Below are 18,936 nucleotides of genomic sequence, written 5' to 3'. Positions count from 1 at the left end.
CCTGAACTTGGATTGTTATTCGCCACGCGACCCACCTCAGAAAAGACAGTCACGCTATGACAAAGGTCCGGTGCTACTACTATCTTTTAAAATCTTGAAGCTCTAAATGTGAGTTTTAAACAAATTAGACATTTTTGGCTTTTATTTCTTGAGGGTTTTCAGAGTCTTTTAAATATGTTCTGATTATCGAGATTGGTAAAACATTTCCACTGAAGTGTATCAGTTGGAGTAAGTTAAAGACTGTTTAACAGAGATTCTCACGATTCAGTTATTATTTTACGATTTGCATGAAGCCTGAGCAGCATTGCATGGCCAGACGGTGTTTTTTTGGGCGCCACGGGAAAAGCCCATACGGTGTGTCTCGTGATTGAATAATTGCCCTTTTCATTGGATTAAATTATAGAAATGCTTGGCTGGCATCGCTAAGGGCCGGCATAAGAAAGTATATATTTTTCAAACTGTGCGCGCGATAGAGAGTGAAAATGATATTTTTCTTTGCGTGATTTTTATTTTATGCGTGTGATGTCTTTTTTTCTGTGGTCCAAAACATCATCATGGATATTTGAATATTTTCACTCTCACTTGAAATTACTTTACTTCTTTCTTTGCTTGGGCGCCAAAGTGCATTTTGTTAATGAGAAGGTGGGAGGGAGAACGAAGAGAAAAACGAAAGATGCATGAGGACAGGCGTAGTGAGAATAATTTGATTGATTACATTGTAATGTATTGATTGAATTTTTCCAGCTGAAGGTGTTGCCTTTGGGCCAAATCATTGATGATTTAATGAAATTTCTTTGGATCACTTTTTGCGTATATGCCGTGCGGGGAAAATAACTTCTCCACATGCTGTTCTCTTGTGATAATGTCAGGAGAGGCCTTTTTTTGCTGCTCTATACAAAATACCTTTGTTCGATGGTTTGAAAAACAGCGAGAAAGGTGAAATATTTAATGTCATGGTAAATGTGCATTACTGCGCGGTGTGTCTCTTCGATTGTACATGCAAATACTTTCGGATTGTATAATTTACTTGTGATTTTTGCATAAAATCTGAAGGTTTATGCTGAAAAATTTGAATGAATATCTCTCCTGATAGCTTTAATTCTTGCCCGAAATCAAATTTTTATGTAGATTGATGCACTTTACGACTTATGAATCACTCTGTACTTCTCTCTCAGAGAGAATGAGAGAATTTGAATGGATCGTTGCGGCCTCGAGAGGCATCAAGCAACTCATAGTAACTTTAGTTTTCGCTGAGTCTCCGTTCGGGTATGTTGCTGTGAAGTCATTCGGAAGCGAATTCATTCAATTCTCTGGATATTAGGCAGTCAGCAGAGGGAATTCCTAGCATATTCACAGTGAAAATCCCAGAGGAGAGAAAGCAGAAAGGCTTGTAAACTTTTAAAAAAGAGTGTTTTAGATGAAAATTCACTTCCATACTCTGTCAGAGTATTGAAGGCAGATATTTTCTTATCAATTTGCCAATTGGCAATAATACAATATATTGTGCTGTGTTATTGTGTGTGAATTATCGGCTGAAAAAAGGTGATCGAGAGAGTTGTGTTGCTTCAAGAAGATTGGAATTGCAATAGTGTGACGTGGATCAGGTGGTGAAGAATGAATGTTGTATTCAAATGAAGTGAGTCAGAGGGAATTTTGCTGCGCTCATACAAATTGCTAGTGAGGATAGACACAGGATAGAGTGATGATATCGAGGAAACCAGGACCGCCAGTGCCACCGAGGCCGAGTGCGGCTGTTGTGGCTCATGCCAGACTCAGTAAGTCGCAATCTGGTGTGATTGTGACGGGTTCTGGTGCTGCTGGACGCACTCTTGTCTACAAGTCACCATCGAGCGGGGCTCTGGTCGATAAGAGAGCACTCGCGACTGAGAATGATGCCAGCAAAGTGGTGATTGTGGCCCAGCAGAAGACAGAAGACAGTGAAAACCAGAAAGAGAACCTGAAGCCTATGCAACTGGAGATGTACACAAAATCACCGTCTGTAGTGCGCTCCAAGAGGATCACCAGCGACTCAACTCCGCAAAAAGTCACCCAAGATGATGATCTTCCGGTGAGAGATGACGATGTGGTGGTTGTAAATGGGCCAATGATGCTCCGTGAGGAGAACCGTAATCGCATTGAGATAAAGTCAGAGCACCAGCAGCCGGTGGCGACGGAAAAGACGGAGATTATTATTAACAGTGATGCAATTGAGGTGAGAAATGGAAATTCGGCCAAGAGACCAGAACCAGAGGGTGATGAGGCGCCGACAGTGCGTGAGGATCCTCTGCCGGTGGAGAAGAAAGTGGCCTTTCATGAGATGTTGATTGCTGAATTGACGGCAATGCGCACAGAGAAGATCCCGATGAGGAAGAAGCGCCAGTCAATTGACAGATCGACCGATTCCTCGCCGAATGGCACTCAGAGATCCCGAATCAGGACGTCGGATTGGGTGGAAGTGGGCGACAATGGCAAGACAGTGGTGCTGACCAGTTGCCACATCAGTCTCGAGGATTCCGGCATGGAGGATGAAGAGCGACCTGATGATACGTCGTCAGGAGTTGGAGATTCCTGGGACAGCATGAGGGACAACGAGGAACGGTAATGAGTTGTTAGATGACGGGGAAATTCTCAACATTTTACTACGTTATGTGAATGTTAATTGTTGACATGATAATAGAGTGAGGCAATTGAGTAATTCTCATGCAGTTTTGGAAGTGAAATTGACCTGAATATTATACGAAACTTTTTCGCTGTAATAGCAATGTGAATTTACAATTTATTTCAAGACGAACTCCCATTTGTTTTCGCTAGCATTAAAAGTCAAAACAAAGATTTAATTGTAGACATTTTCGATAGAATCCTCGTGGTTGACATTCTTAGTCTTGGAAATCCTCACAGACTTCTTCTGCTTCTTCTTCCCCTTCTTCCCGACGCATTTGAGTTTGATTGGAGGTGTAAATTAAACAAAACTCATGGCGACACCTTCCTGTTTGAAAGTGTTGGAGAATTTCCATTCGCGCAGATTCCAATCAGTGTGGCAAATTGATTAAATCACATCACAATAACGTGAAAATGGAGGAAAAAGAGATGCCATCGGCTTATGTAAGGTTGCAAAGTGAGTTCAACGGCGCCGAAAAGAGGCTCACAAAGGCGAGAGAGAAATTGAATTAACAAATTTTTCATCTGCTTTTATTCCGGTCAAGAAAATTAATGTTGATCCGATGATGGTGGAAAAAAAATCATCGCTGAATAATATCAAGGGGAAGGAATGTGATCATCACTCGGCTCTCTTTTCCATGGGTTTGAGGAAATGACTTTTTGTGTAATACTTGACTTTGTTGGTGGCATTTCTTGGCGTTATTTATTGCTGCAACACTCAAAATGTTTGTATCGAAACTGTGCGGTGAAAATCTTCCTGTTTGTCTTCCACACAGCGCTTTTTCCAATGCGTCAATTGATTTACACAGATTTGCAATTGGGTTGACTTGTGCAATTCTCCAATATATTGTTGTATATTGTCTCCCACCAAATTGTCCATTGTGCACTCCTTCACAAATTATTTCCACTGATTTGCATTAATTTAAATTGTGCTTAGAGAACATCGTAACATTTGCAAACAAACACTGCGTATGTGTGTGAGTATTACTGCAGAGTTTGCACAAAATTTTCTACAGTAGTTTTTCTGTGTCGCAGAAAATCGGCTCCACTTTGCATGAGTGGCGGGAAAAAAAGAAAGAATTCGAGACACTTTCAGAGGGTCTTTTAATTGCTCTCTTAAATTCAATTTATTTTGTAAAATGTTCCGTGTCGATGCAGAAATTCTCTGTGTCGCGACGGTATTTTAGCACGTGGCGCACGAGGGTTTTCCTGCTGGCGAGGAAGTGAGACAGAACTGAGTGGATTTTTGGTGAAGGTTGCAAGTTAAAAATATCACGCAAAGTGTCTACATGAGCCATTATTGCATGTCTGAAGCGGGAGACACAGAGTGTGCCAATGAGAATGCAAACAATGACAATACAGACTCTTTTTAGAGTGTATCGAAGTCATAATATAAAACCAGAATGCTGATGTGCATTCACATTGCCACACCCTGTTAAAGACAGTGCAAATGATGAGCAGAACAAGACAAAGGTTGGTGAGAAAATGAGGGAGAGATTCGTGGGTTATGCTTGAGGAAATTCTCAAGAGTCTTCCCAGTGAAGTTCTGCTCACCAACCATGCCAAGATAGAAATAATAATAATAATAATGCTGCCCGAGAACTTTACTGTTTTCAATTCTATCTGCGGAAAAGAAAATTGACTAAATTATCTCACATTGTGTTCTTTGTCTCACCTGTGAAATTGCAGTATTAACATGTCGCTTCCTGGGCTGCCGCCTTTACCAAAGAGTCTGAGTGGATTTGACTTGTCGGCCGCTCAGCAGCGTCTCTACCAAAACGAATGCCTGGCCCTGAAGAACACCGCGACGACGGCATCGACGCCAAACAGCAACAACGCATCATCGGCCGAAGATTCGGCCGCCGCCTCCGCCCAACTGCAAGAGATTTCACCGTTGGACAGTAGAAAGTCCACGCTGGACACACAATTGGACATCTTGAGGAGGGAAATGGTGAGTTCTTCACACTCTGGTCTGGTTTTTACGTAAGCGCACGATAGAAGCGAAAAGGTGGACAAATTTTATGTCATTCGCGCAGGTTTTTTTGCCCACATGCACATTCCACAGATAACACATGAGATCCGCTACGTTGAAAGACGATCACTGTGTCGCGAATTCGCGGAGTTTTTCTCCGGATAGTCGGCACTGATGGATGGGCCAGGAAGTGTGTGTGGTTCTATGATTCGTTAAGCGAGTTTTTGTGAGGCAAGAGTCATTAGATGAGATGCGCGAATAACACTTGATGTGGCCAAAGTGTTACGCGATCGTGCTAGATTTTTATGGAAATTGCATTGATATTCGTTTCCTAAATACCAAAAGAGTTTCTATCATTTCAGAGAAAATCGGTGTGATCTAGAAACTCGTCTAGAAATTTCAGTACATTAGCAATAATAATTTCGTGGAATATAAACTGTAAGATTGATGCAGACATCAAAACACTTCCTTGGTGTGTACAAGATCAACAAAAATCAGAGAGACACGCCATTAATCATCGTAGTTATGGTGAAAATCTCGCGATGGCGTCCTGATAACATGATTTGGAAGCCTCTGACCATCCATTATTAATTGATTTTCACTTTTATTCACTGTTTATTGCTTTATAAATGCAATAATTGGGAAAATTAATCAATCAAATTGCCATTAGAAATTTTTCTGCATTTATCAAATCAATTTCTTTGCACACTGACTGTGTTTGAATGTGGTTTATCGTACGCAAAATTGCCTCAATTCTTCCGCGAGAGGGTGATTTGAGAGAGTTAACTTGCGTTCTTCTCGGTGAAGTGGAGGTGAATCATGTTGAAAAACGAGTCGATCATATTAATTAAGCAAAAATGCTTGGGTGTGTGACTCATCTCGCTGTCAAGCTCGTTTTTCTGTCTTATCGTTCCTGCTTCTTAGCTCTGCGTCTGAGTCTTTGACTGGTTTTTGACATCATCCCGCAAAACTGTGTTCTTCAACACACCTTCGAGGGCATATGAGTATCGCCACGGGGCGAATGATCTTTGAGCAATAATACATAAATTATTTTTATTGTATTATTTTTTTTCTTTTGAATAAAATCACGAAATAGTGTGACTAATTTTCCACCAATTTCATCGACAAATGCGCCTGTTTTTGCTGTTGATTGCTAATGTTCTTGTAATTTATGAATAAAAGAGATTGTTGATGATGCGGAGGCGCGATATGAAATGGTTAATTATTGCCATAATTTCTCATGAAAATACAAGCATTGGTATTATAATTTTCCCTGGAATATATGCGTGAAAAGAGCATAGAAAAAAGTTGTTGGGATTTTTTTCACTGCAACTCTGCTATTTAGTGAAATATTCATGTGAAACATAAGTCTATTGATTAAGGTGAATCTCACGGAATTGCATTTTATGCAAGAGGAGACCAAGAGAGAGAGCGTGCGTTAGAAGAAAAGTGTCTGTTCAATTGAGAGCGACTCAAGGTCGGTTTAATTTTTCTTTTCCTCAATTTTCTCTCACAACATATGAAAATCATGCGTTATTAGTTCATATTGTATTGGCATGAAATAGCGAGAGATTGAGAGAAAATGATATTTCTTGCAAGAATTTGCATATTTTCCTCAATCCTCTGGTTAGATAACGCGTGTTTGTGTGTGGAAAAAAATATTCCATAGACATGATCTTTTCAGTTTCTCGTGATCTTTTTTGTCTTCTCCTCAATCGCTGATGAATTGTTGAGTTTCTTATGGGAAAAAAATGTCTAGTGGATTGTATGTGTTAAGTTTCTTTTAATGCGTACTGAGTTGGAATTGCAAAATTTATAATAGGAATAGAAGAAATACTGTCCAGCGCAGTTCTTTGAATTGAGGTGGTCTTTTTGTTTGATGGGGAGGTCTAGAAAATGACTTTCAAGGTTGAAACGCGGTGCAGAATAGCACGAGAGAGTGAATAGACGCAAAATTTAATAATTGTTGATTATTTTCTTCATACAATTTCACGGTGTATTGTTCACATTGGAAAAGTGTGTAGAGGCAATTGCAGGGAGGCAAAAAGAGTGTGGCATATTGATGAAAATACAGGGTGGTGCTATTAACTTGTCCTGATAAATACTTCTTGAGAAGTTACACATTCATTGAATCACGAGTTTTTGCATGCTTGACTCTTGAGATACAAATTTTCACCACAAAAATCATTTAAGTGTTGATTCAATTCGAAATAATTTTTAAAAAAGCTGTCCGTTTGGGTTGCAGAATGCTTGATGTTGTCCTGTCCGTGACTTTTCTCGTTCGTGCTTTATTTCTTCACCACCCTTTGGCGAATGCTTGGATTTCTTGTCGTAATATTTCGAAAGACATCAATTCGCAGCAGTTAATGTTGAACCACGGTCAGATTGTAATGATGATTATTAGGTGGTGAATTAATTCACACAACGCGGCATCTTTCACTCCATGAACTTTCTGCGTGAGTGAATCGCACACGAAAGTGACAGTGGAATATTAAATGATTGAGGAAATTGAATAATTTTCACAAGAAATCTTCTTCTCTTTTCACTCCCTTGTTGAAAAATAAATGAATTTTGCTGTCACCATATGAAGAGCAATGGACTCTTTTTTGACTCATTGAAAATTGTCTGGGTGTTTTTCGCTGGCGTGAACACGAAGGAACGCTGTTTTTATGTGTGGTCTTGTGAAGATTGATTGGGGAAGATAGAGTTGTGTTATAGCTGTTCTTCTGACCCGTGAGGTTCTTCACGCGGTGTGTTCTTCTCATTGTGTCTACCCAAGCATTTCCTATGGTTCCGACTCTCGGAATACACATCAAATGATGGCATACCTGTCATTTGGTCTGTGGGAGAAAAGAGAGGCTTTTCCTAGGTGAAAATTTTTACTCTTTTTACGTTAGAGCAATTTGCATTTTTACCTTCGACGCAATGGCGTCTTTGGCTGTTCCGCTCGGCTGTTGTTGGTGTGTTTGTACAAATGTTCACTCAACATGATGATTACTGTTGCGGAATGGGTGGATTTTTACGATAGTTCTCATCATTATGGACAATTAGTTGGGCACGATGACGGAGAGTCTTGCAGGGTCTCTGCCTGAATTGTCCTCTACACATGTTCCAGTTGGTTGATTCTGGCTCTCAATGCGATCTTTTGCGATATGTGACGCTTTTTTCCGCGCTTGAGCGGCAAAATTGTTACATAAAAGAGCGCAATGTTAGGCCAAAGTGAATTGACATTGTTGCTGTTGATAGTGTTGTTAATTGCTGTGGTCAAATGACGGAAGATGACACTGAATTTTCCCATTCTTGTCCGCTTGCTCACTGTTTTTCTGCTGAATACAGTTGTGTATGTGTGTGGAGTCGATCCATTGCAATTTCTGCAGAAAGAACAGAAAGGCAAAGAAGAGGCATTATATTTATGATCGAGTATAAAAGATGGGGTTATTCACATTGCATTGCCGTAGTAAATTCATTTTGTATGACTGTGTCTTAAGGAGGCATTAATTAGTGGACATGTGCGTAATGTTAGTGGATCCTCGGGGGTTTTAATTGAGACATAATACAAACTAAGGAATTCTGTACAATGTTTGCAAGTATACCGCAGGGTTACTCAAATCAGCCATGTCACACGTATTGTAATAATGTAACGTCTTATTTATCTTCCGGCAATTTTTGCGAGTATCGCGTGGAAAATCATTATCCATTGTGAGACGCGCTCTGGATGGCGGAGAGTTTCATAATTGGACATCGAAAATTAATGCTCACAAGAGGGCGAGAATTCATGGGAATTGAGCTCTTCTTAATGAGTTCAAACTCGCGAGCTGTGGTCTCAAGGTTACTCACGTCTTGGGCTGAACAAAAGAGCTGTGCTTTTCTTCAGATGATATAGTCGAACAAATAGTGCAAATTTGCTAGAGAAACAGACGCAAATTTCAAGGTGATTCTGCTGGATATTTGATTAGGGGAGAGTGGAGCTGCTATGAAAATAACGTGTAGCATTGGCACTCTTTCAATGAAGGGATGAATTAGAAAATTAAAAGACTGCACATTTAGGCAGGACATCAACTAAGATGAGATATATAGAAGAATAGGGCAAATGAAAAGGATATTTTGGCGAAAGAAATTCTTTGTGCCTCATTCTCATCTAATACAAGCTATTTCTCTATCCAAAACAAGCCCTCGCTTCTCTATGAGCAGAGCATTAAGGTAAAAACGAGCTCCGAAATAGACTTTCCGTTATTGAAATGATTTCTTGGGCTTCTTACTTTTTTTCTTTCGGTCACCTGGCATTGCTGTATGGGGTCAGCATGGGCATCCATTGACTTATGCTGAATTGATTGACACATTTTTATGGCGCGATAGGCAAAGACGCTGAGAGTACAGTCATGCGTTTACCTGGCAATTTCTTCATCTATTTTTGTCCATCTCGCAGAGAGGCAGCTGAATATGGAGTCATGAGAAGAAAATATACCGTAAATTCTCATTTAATTATGTCGCATAGTGTTGGTATTTAAATAATACTAATTATTTCCTATGATTTATCCATGTGGCCTTATATTGTGTATGAATTTAATACACGTGTCTCGTTACTTCTATCCTTCTCTCGGGCAATTAATTAAAAATGCATTTTTCTCTCTTTAAATCCATCACATGCTATACAAATTTTCCATGTGACTTGGCTTGTATTGCCAGACAAGCTCTTTTCCACATTATACTTTGTCTCTTGTGCAGTTTTATTTTAAAAGGTGTGTCGACACTTTTTCACGTGAATTGCAACAAACATGTGAATGGAAGTTTAATATTTCACCTGTTTTCCTATTTACTTGCGAGTTGCTAAGGAGAAAAAAAGGCTGAAATGTCAAGTGAAACAGTGAGAGAATGGCACCCACAAGTTGAATTGAGAGAAGACACTTTTTCTAATGCACTTTGAGAGTTTAAAATGTTGGCACCTTTTTCCTCACAGAAATTAACAGAGGAGAAAAAATACCGTAAGAGGGAACCTGACAAAGGTGTAATTGAAATAATTAGCATTCAATGATAATTATTTCTATTTTGACCTTAATAACTCACTTGGGAGGGAAGTGTCTTGGAATAGAGAAGCGTTTTGGACAAATTACACATGATGGGTTTGGGCTTTTTTTCGTGTGTGCCATCACGACGTGATTTATGGAGTTTGAGGGGAGAATTGTTGATTTTTTGCCCAATCGGTCAGACGCTGTGGGAGCAAAAAGGCCATTTTGACCAAAATTTAACCCATTCGAATGGTATAAAATGTGTATCTGCAAGTTTAATATGGAATATTTTATGGTAGATTAAATTTTAATTGTTCATATAGCAATACATCGATTTTTGTACTTCATATTTGCTGGAAATTAACTCGACAAATTCCGCGGTTTAATTATTTTGTCATGGCTTTTGCATTATACATGCGGAAAATTCAAATATGTAATGTACATATTACAGCAAGAGCGGTAAGAAGGATGTGGTTGTACAATCAATGTATGGAGGATTTTTCACTTAGTGTCAGTAATTTTGTTTATAAATTTTGTCACTATTTTAATGCATGTTTTCCCATTTTTGACTATGCTTTGCGATACGTGGGTGTCACACCGAAATGGGACATTTTATCGTCAACTAATGGCACTTCTTTGCACCAGAGATGAACATTAAAATACTGTAAATTCCATTCACATATTTGTTTTTCACCTCTCACTATCTTGGCAAGAGGTTTTTCGAGTGCAAAGCACAACCGCATTGTTTCACCTACAAATTTGTACCTCATCACTAATTGTGTGTTTGGAAATACATATCATAGAAGAGGATTTTATATAATTTTTCTGGGTTTCAAGTGTGAATAAATCTTTCGAAATAACAAAGAAATACTACGCCACTGATCTTAAGCACATAATCCAGCAGAGACGTAGGAGAGTCAAAATAATTGCAGATTTGTACTTATGAGCCTCTAAATTGAGGGAGAAGACCTTGCCACGAGTGAGTTTCGTCCAAAATGTTTTGTTAACATTTGCTGGTTGGCAATAGTAATTCGAACAAATCCTGGTTTCGCTGTGTATTTAAGTGTTCTTCAATGAAAAGTTCTTTCACAGCACAATAACTTGATGATCATTCTATTATCTCATCAACTGAGTTGAGAGACGTGAAAGAAGTGTAATGAATAACCCATAAGATCATTGAATGAAATGCATAGAGTATGGCGTAACCGATGAAGATTGGCTACATCTTCAGCATGGAAAAATGGTGTTAGATAATTTTCAGCGCAATTGAAAATTCTTCCAAATCACGCAGATGCTTTTCATTATAATGTATCATCCAATTTTCCCGCCCATTCAAACGTTCACAAGCTAGAGTGTGTCTGTGCAATTGAACAGATCTCAAACTATACCTCTTTCTCGCGTTACCTACATCTCTTTTCTACCATCAAATCCAATCCACCGCATTAATTGAGATATTCCGTAATAAGTTTTATTGGAGATCCGCTAAGATGCGATGCGGAGAGGCCAAGAAAAACTCAAAACCCATATAGGAATCAATTCAAATTGCAAACTCTGCTCACAATCGCGTAATCGCCATCTCTCGAGAGCTTATGGTGGAAGTTGATTCAGTGTGCAAGACGAATTTTCCAAATTTGTGGAAAAATTCTTCCGAACCATTGAGCAAGCTTATATGGACGGAAGCATGACCATTGAGAGTCGCAAGTCTCAGAATGGCAGATAACGTGTGAGTAATGATTTTGGAGAAAACTCACGTTTCTTTTCCTTCTGTCTCTCTGACTGGAGGAGTAAAAATGGGGGGAGAGAGAGAGACAACATGGTGATTGTATAAAACACACTTGTTCAATTGAAAACACGTAGCATTGTACAAAAATCCGTGAATTTACCTTCCAGCTCTCTATCTTTTCACATTCCTCATGTTTGATGTTTGCCTCTCATGTGACGATACATGAAAAAAAATCACAACCTGTTCGTGCTAAACAAATTTATTTCTGTTAATTCTATTATGAGACCCCAAGAGTGCTATTATATTTTGCACGCTGCTTGGCAAAACCCTTTTCTATTTTCAGTCTCATCATGGCGCGTTGAAAATGCCAAAGGAAGTGAATGACACTGTGGCTCGGGAGGAAATTGACTGATGATGAGAATTGCTCTCGAAATAGTCATTTCATCACCGTCAATTGGCAAATGTAATAATATAAGTGGTCATTACTGCATTTTGGGAGTCAACTTAGTTCCGTTCAAGGAAGTTGACTCGTAAGAAACTGGAAAAAAAATTGAATGACTTTCTCGGGCGAGCACACAAAAAATAATAATTCATTGACTTGAAATTTTTGATTATAAAGACTCATTTTGCTTGTTTTTCCATTATTATTATTATTATTATTGGTGACTTAGTGTAAATGTCAATCCATGTCCTGTCGGGTTTTTAAAAACTATAGTGCGTAATCAATTTGGGTTTTCTCGTTTGCAAAGCAATGCATGTATGAGATGGAGAAGAAATTACCATTTCTGTCACCTCGACTTTCTTCTCTGTTCAATCCTCATTTTCATTTTCATTCTCTCAACCCACATTCACTGTGCCATCTGTGGAGAAGGAATACGAAAAAACAGAATAAGAATTGAGGTAGAAAACCTCTGAAAAATTACGTGATTCGAAAAGTTGATTTGGATCTGTGTTGTGAATTTTATGACTTCATGAGAGCCCACATGGCATCGTCTCCAAAAGGATGTGTCACATTTATCATCACACCGTGACTATGCAGAGTGTCGTGGGTGTTTTGACGATGTCGGCAAAGAACGGAAATTGATAATAATTAAATTGCAATAAATTGAACAGAGAAAATCACATGAGAGATTTGATACAATTTCTCTTGCACTCGCGAATGCAAAGTGCAAAATATTCCACAGAGAGTGTGTTAAATGTGTCAAAGCAATTAATGCACTGGTATATAGTGTTGTTTCCTGGCGAAGAGGCAAAAAGACTGATGACAAATCCAGTGTGTGGATGTAATGTAAAACATAAAATCAGGGATTGGATGAAACATGAAAACAGTAGGAAAAAAGCCATCGATAAATCATTTGAGAAAGTTTTTTCCTCCTCTACAATTATCATATGACTTGAAGTTGCTGCTGCCGGTGCACTTTTCTTGCTACATATTCGATTGTGTGCATATTCATCATCTTTTCTGCTTTGAAGGAGAAGCATTATGGAAATTTCAAGTCACCAAATCAAGTGCATTCCATGACAGTTCCATTTCCTTTGCAGGTGGAAAGTCACATTCCGCGAGACGTTTGTCTTCCCATGTTGAGCTTATCAATTGGACAATTCAATCAAGAGAAAATATAATCACCGGCTTTTCCCATGAGTTTTCTCCATATTTCTCATATCCTTCACAAAAATCTAACTAATTGCCGCAGCATTGAATTGACGTCATGCCAAGTCATTCAATATCTTCTCTCTCCATCCCAATCATCGGCTAATTGATTTCTATTATATAATGCACTTGAGATATTTATGGATTGGATCACGAAATGCAGTGGAGAAAAAAGTATTACATTGAAAATCATATGTGAGAAAAATCGTCATTTCCACGACTTTTCGTGAAAGAAATTGTGGCCAGAGTGAGGATAACAGAGTGTACAAAATATTGCACATGGCTCGGATTTGCGCAACTCCTGATCACACTCGCCAGATGACTTAGCTTTGGCATAAAACGTGCACAAACAGAAGGGAACATCAAATTGCTTATCCCAAATGGATCACGATCAGTTGCCGCACTGCAATTGAGGGAATGCGTTTTCTTAAGCTTTGACCACGTCATTTGGTGGAAAAAGGGAAGGGATTTAAGTGGTGTACAATGAAATTGTGCTCGCTGGGGATCAGACAACACTTTCAATCTGGTGAAAAGTATCATGTTTTCATGAAACTTGAGGTGAATCTAGTGTTAACGGCATTATTAAAATGCAGACATAAAAGCTAATATGAAATTTATCCAATAGCGAGTCTATGTGAGATTTCCGAACAGCAATGAAATCACACTTTATCGCCTCATTTCTCTTGTATACAATCTTTGTTTTTGCCCATCGCGTGTGGGTGGGAAAAAGTGAAATAGATAGAAGAAAGAGTGTATTCTTTGTGTACACTCTTCACTATTTATCCTTGTCGCTAAAGGTAATTAGAGTAAAAATGGCCTCTAATACGTAAATTTATGAGGCACATCGCTAATAAACTTTTACTTTTATGGATGGCCATTTTTTCCGTCTCGCACTCGAGTGCAAAATCTCTGCAAAATGTTTTGTACTCTCTCTCTCGCCAGGTTAATGGTTTTCGGGGCTTGATCACTTGTCTGTCCCCAAAATTGGTCAGTCTTGCGGGAGGGCAAAAAAACAATGAGACGATAAAATTTAATTACACATTTAACTCATTAGAATGACGATGAGGAAATTGGGGGAGGGAGAAAGAGCGGGTTTGCTGTACAGTGATAAAATCTAGTAAAGCGCAATGTTGCAAAAATAAATCCATATTAAATGGACGATTAGATCTATAAATGATGCGATTTAACACTTTCACCGCAACCCACCAAAATGCCAAACCGCCGCACTTGTACAATGGAAATGTTGGAAAGACTTGAATTGAAGTCATCAATACAAGTTGGATAAATATTTACAGAGCCATTCATTTGACGCTTTGACGGCTCTTTTCCAGTCATTGTTGGCCACTGAGGAGTGATAAGAGAATGAGCGCAGAATAAATTTTACACTCAGCTCGACTACCGATAAGAGGCTAAAGCCTCTTAAATCTATTTGGAACTTTGATTGCCTCATTACAATACAATATATCGAAGTTGCCAAATCACAGGGGATTTCAATAGCAATTGGTCTCAGTGAGCATAATTGATCGATATTGCGCAATGTTGCGTTACTCACACAAGTCATAAAAATATTACTGCGGGAAAATTTCAATTCACAATATTGCATTTTCAATGGAGAAATGCTGCGGCGCCTTTTTTTGCTTCCCTTTTTTCGCAACATTCCAAAAAATAATAAATAGTTGGAGGAACAATTGCGAATTTCTTTTCACTTTTATTCAGCATTCGCGCATCCATCGACTGAAAATGTTTTGGCCTCCGAAGGTGGGTTGTCTTTTGTCTTTGAAAAATCTTACAGCGTGTGGTTGGAAAATTGGAAAATTATTATACATTGTTTACGTGGGGAGGCGCAATTGGCTCGAAGGTGGAGTATTAAGTTTCACTAAAGTGCGCCGGTATGATGGATAAATTGGATTAAATTGCAAAATTGTGGCAGTAAAAGGTGCATTTGAGGTGGATATTTGAATAACTTCCTCAATGGTTGTGCCATCGAGGCGGATCTAAAGATATACTGTGCTGAAATCGGCAAAGTGAGGCGAAAACCAGGCAAAGAGATCATCTTCGGTGGGCCTTCAAGGAAGCGCCACACTGTGCATTTTCAATGAAGAGTGATGTTGAATTGTAATACTGCAAATGATGGAGATAAGTCGCGAGGGGCATGTCATTATCGAAAGCAATGACTCGTGAGTGTCGATATGAAGTAACTAAAATATAATTAGATTCTGTTTTTGCATTCATTCTGGGAGTGGAAAGGCGTGAATAGAATTAATGCCCTTCAGTGTGTGGTTTGGAGTTTATTTATCCAGTCTGATTAGTCTCAAAATCATCATGCAGAGTCTGTAATTTTCCTCTTTGATTCACCCCTTGGAAATAAAGTCATCAGTGATGTTTTCTGTGTTAAGATGCGAGACGGAAAAAGTGTGTATTTTGTTAGAATTGTTGAGGGAAAAAGAAGAGATAATTACAATTCATGACGTGAATTTTTCACTAACATGTGCACTAAGAAACAACAATAAACCCCATTCATTTTGATGCCTTCTTGTGTCTCTGGGTAAGGAAATTATTATTCAAATGAGAACCGCCAAGAGTCCGGATAAAATGAGCAATAATTTAACTAAATCACTCTTGAGTGTTTTCCGAAAGGAGAGAATCTCAAGTGTGTTTGTGGCTAAAAAGTGAAAATTCATCTGAAAGACAATTAAATTATGCTTCGCTTTTCAATTTCTCTTGACGAGATGTGGTGGAGAAGAAGAAAAATGTTGTGAATAAAAATACCTTTTTCGGGATTATGGAGGAGAAGTAATTTCGAGTGCGCGACTCTCTTTAGCTTCACACAATCAACAAGTCTGCGCAATTGCTGACTAAAATTCAATAGATTTTAATAAGTAATTTTCTCTGGTGCGCACATGATGGTGAAAAGACACATCTTTGCGAAGGCCTTAGTTGTTTTTGGCGTGCTTTGAGCTGCTGATTGTGTGGGAAAAGTGCTCTCATGTGAACCACCCACAAGTGAGAGAGAAAGAAAAGGTAAATCTCGCGAAGAAGTCAATCATTAGTTGTAAAAATTCTTTAATACGCGCGCACAAGCGAAGAAAGTGAGGTTTCAAGTTCTTCGGGTGCGCAAGAGTGGACATTTTTCATCATACAGCATAGTGAAGAGATGAAGGAAAGTGATATCATTTGAATATTTCCCCCCTCAAACATCTTACAAAGATTGAGATCATCTGATTGGAGTGAGATGAAAGTGTTCTTTTTTTTTCTTGCACCAGATAAATTACAAATAATTGCAAGAAGCTGGAACATGAGGGCCTTTTTATATACATATAAGCAAGCAAAAACAGCCAGAGAGACACCATAATTTCCTCTTTGGCGGAGGAATTTTGTCACGAATATCTCTTGATAATCTCACATGGTGATTATTAATAGAAATCTCAACTGCTTTTTATTCTTCAACTGTTGTTTATACGCACACGGAGAGGGAGAGAAAAAAGCCCGAGACATGAGATTAACATCTTAAGGCTTTAGTGATCATGAAAGAGAAATAAATATATGTGGGCAAAAAGATGCGTATATTTCATATATAAATTAATGCGGCTGAAAATTTGTATATTTTCGTGATCAATTTTGCAAAGGGAAATTTATCATATTATTACAACTGTCCGATGACCACAAAAACGCTCACACAATTTTCAATTTAAGTGACGAAGAAAGTGTGACCTTTTCCCAAAGTCGCGTGTGTGATCATTTAGGGAAATTCACTATTTTATAGTTATTCAAAATAGCACAAAATTCGGAGATTTCAACTGAAAAGCTGCTGCTGAAAAAGAAGAGTCAACTACTGCTGTGACAGATAGAAAATGCCCTCATGTTTAATTATGCTAATGAGAACTAAAGTGTAACTGATTTCAGAGAAATCAACAGAGTGAAGTGAGAAGAAATTACATTAATCCCGCATTCAGTGTAAATGTACAATTATCTCACGGGCTGGAAAAATTTAATGTTGTATATTCCATAACTGGAAGTTAATTGCTGATTGAGTATCTTCTCAATTCAAATGGTGCTTTTTTTCTGCAATAATCCAAGAGTGTGAATTGAGGAGTGACTTTTGAACTTAATTTTTCCCTTGAGCACGATTTGTCGATTTGTGTGTTATAAAGCTTTGGCAGAAAAGCGGGAGAGAAAAGCCACAAGACGCCCTCATGTTGAGGTGCTTGTTGACCGGGAATAATCTTGTGCACGTCAGCAAGTTCATTTTGGCCTCAGAAATGTGCCATGGAGAAATGGAGTCACGAAGGAGATTTAGCCTCAAACAAACACTTGCTCAAGCATCAAAATAATAACCATTGTATATGATTCCATCTCCATTAGCTGCATGGCTCTTTCTCCAGCTCTTGCGCTTCAGGGAAGGCGAATTTGTTACGAGAGGCAATTGTTTAATCAGCAATCGATGCGCGCAAATTTAATTGTTGAATCAACAATGAAGACTTGGCGAGATGGAAAAGGTTGGCTGAATAAATTAACAGAAATTGTCTTAGGGAAAAAAGCTCCGAAAGAGAGGGAATCTTCCATTGACCATTCGCAGAGAGACAAGAACAGTGTCGTTTTGTGTGATTATTCAAATCCAATTTTCCATCCATTTCGATTTCACTCGCATTTAACACAGTTTCCAATAGAAGCTCTGCAATCATATACCTTCAAGCAATTATATCTGCACAAGTCTGGAGAGACAGAAGAAACACAGAGTCTCGTGCTTTAATTGAATTTAATGCCATCATTTCCATTAAGTCTGTCTCTCTCTGTGCTTCGGCTGGATGGCTGAAGAAAACCATCAAGGCGCCTGCAATTAATCACAATTGATCGATATGAGGAAAAATTGTGGACAATTTACGTCCTTTTTTTCTCCTCAATGATGTTTTGCATGTGATTGAGATCTCAATTTGCGATCACTTTCGCTGGAAATGCAGGGAAATTGTCAGCAAATTGTGCGGTATTTGCAGAAAGTCTACAAAAACGGTTAAGCGCGTTAAGTAGAAAAAAAAACTTATGTGCTATTTTTTGCTGAATTGCTGCTCAGTTTGAATATTTTGTAAGAAAAGTCTGAGAAAGTAAGCTCACGAATTTCCGTTCTTTCCTTTCAGATTGACCTTCGCCAGCTCGATCTGTCGCTGCTGTCCCAGTTGTGGGCCCTCAATAAGTCCATCCAGGAGTTCAGGACGATGCTGCAGGAGGAAGAGACCCTGTCGCCGCTCTCGCAGTCGCCGTCCCCCTCGGAGGGCAACTCGCTGACATCGGAGGACGAGGAGGCAGAGGACGAAGACCTCGCCGTCGATGGCCAGCTGCCGGAGCCCGCCCTGGAGGCGCCGATCCCGCGCATGAGAGTGGCTCCGCCACCCCCGCCGCCGCCAAACCGGAAACCCCAGTCGCGCCCAGTATGATACTGTTCCCTGAGCCAAATGAACGCGCTGCTGCGCTCCGCGTTCTGTCGATACTTTTCTGTGAAGAGTTGAGAGCTGCCCGGTTTCGAAGGATGCATGCTGCTGTTTGGGGTGCAATATTTGCCATAAGGGAGAACAATGGTTTAATAATATGAATTAGGCGTAATATTGGATCCAGTAGAGGATGACAAGGCATTTTATTCATCGTCAATTACTCTCAATTCAGCGTAAAAGATATTTATAAATTGCAGTGTGTGATTTTCTTGTGTAGATTTTATGATTTTCCGGAGGAGTGGAGAGAGAAACTCCTCTGCAATTTACCCTTCTGTAAGTTGTTTAAGAGCAAATTATGTTAATGATACAAGAGACAACTGCATTCATATAAATTATTCACATGAGGAGAAAAATAAAGTGATTTCATTGAGTAAGAGATGTTTTTGAATTTCCCGCGCTGAGGTGAATATGGCGCTGCGGCCCGCTGTGGTGAATACGGGAAC

At 39.1% G+C, this 18,936-nt stretch overlaps 1 protein-coding gene across 1 annotated transcript; it reads left to right on the top strand.

Annotated features, from left to right (window-relative positions):
- The first annotated feature begins 1,254 nt into the window (after positions 1-1,254).
- LOC132261473 (uncharacterized) lies at positions 1,255-18,867 on the top strand. The gene is made up of 3 exons (XM_059760308.1): positions 1,255-2,598; positions 4,348-4,609; positions 18,143-18,867. The coding sequence occupies exons 1-3, from the start codon at positions 1,703-1,705 to the stop codon at positions 18,437-18,439; spliced, it is 1,455 nt and encodes a 484-aa protein (XP_059616291.1). The 5' UTR covers positions 1,255-1,702; the 3' UTR covers positions 18,440-18,867.
- The last annotated feature ends 69 nt before the right edge of the window (positions 18,868-18,936 follow it).

The sequence above is a fragment of the Phlebotomus argentipes genome, unplaced genomic scaffold (assembly GCF_947086385.1).
Source record: "Phlebotomus argentipes unplaced genomic scaffold, Phlebotomus argentipes genome assembly contig_15, whole genome shotgun sequence".
Taxonomy (NCBI): domain Eukaryota; kingdom Metazoa; phylum Arthropoda; class Insecta; order Diptera; family Psychodidae; genus Phlebotomus; species Phlebotomus argentipes.
This window is presented reverse-complemented; position numbering and strand designations above follow the sequence as displayed.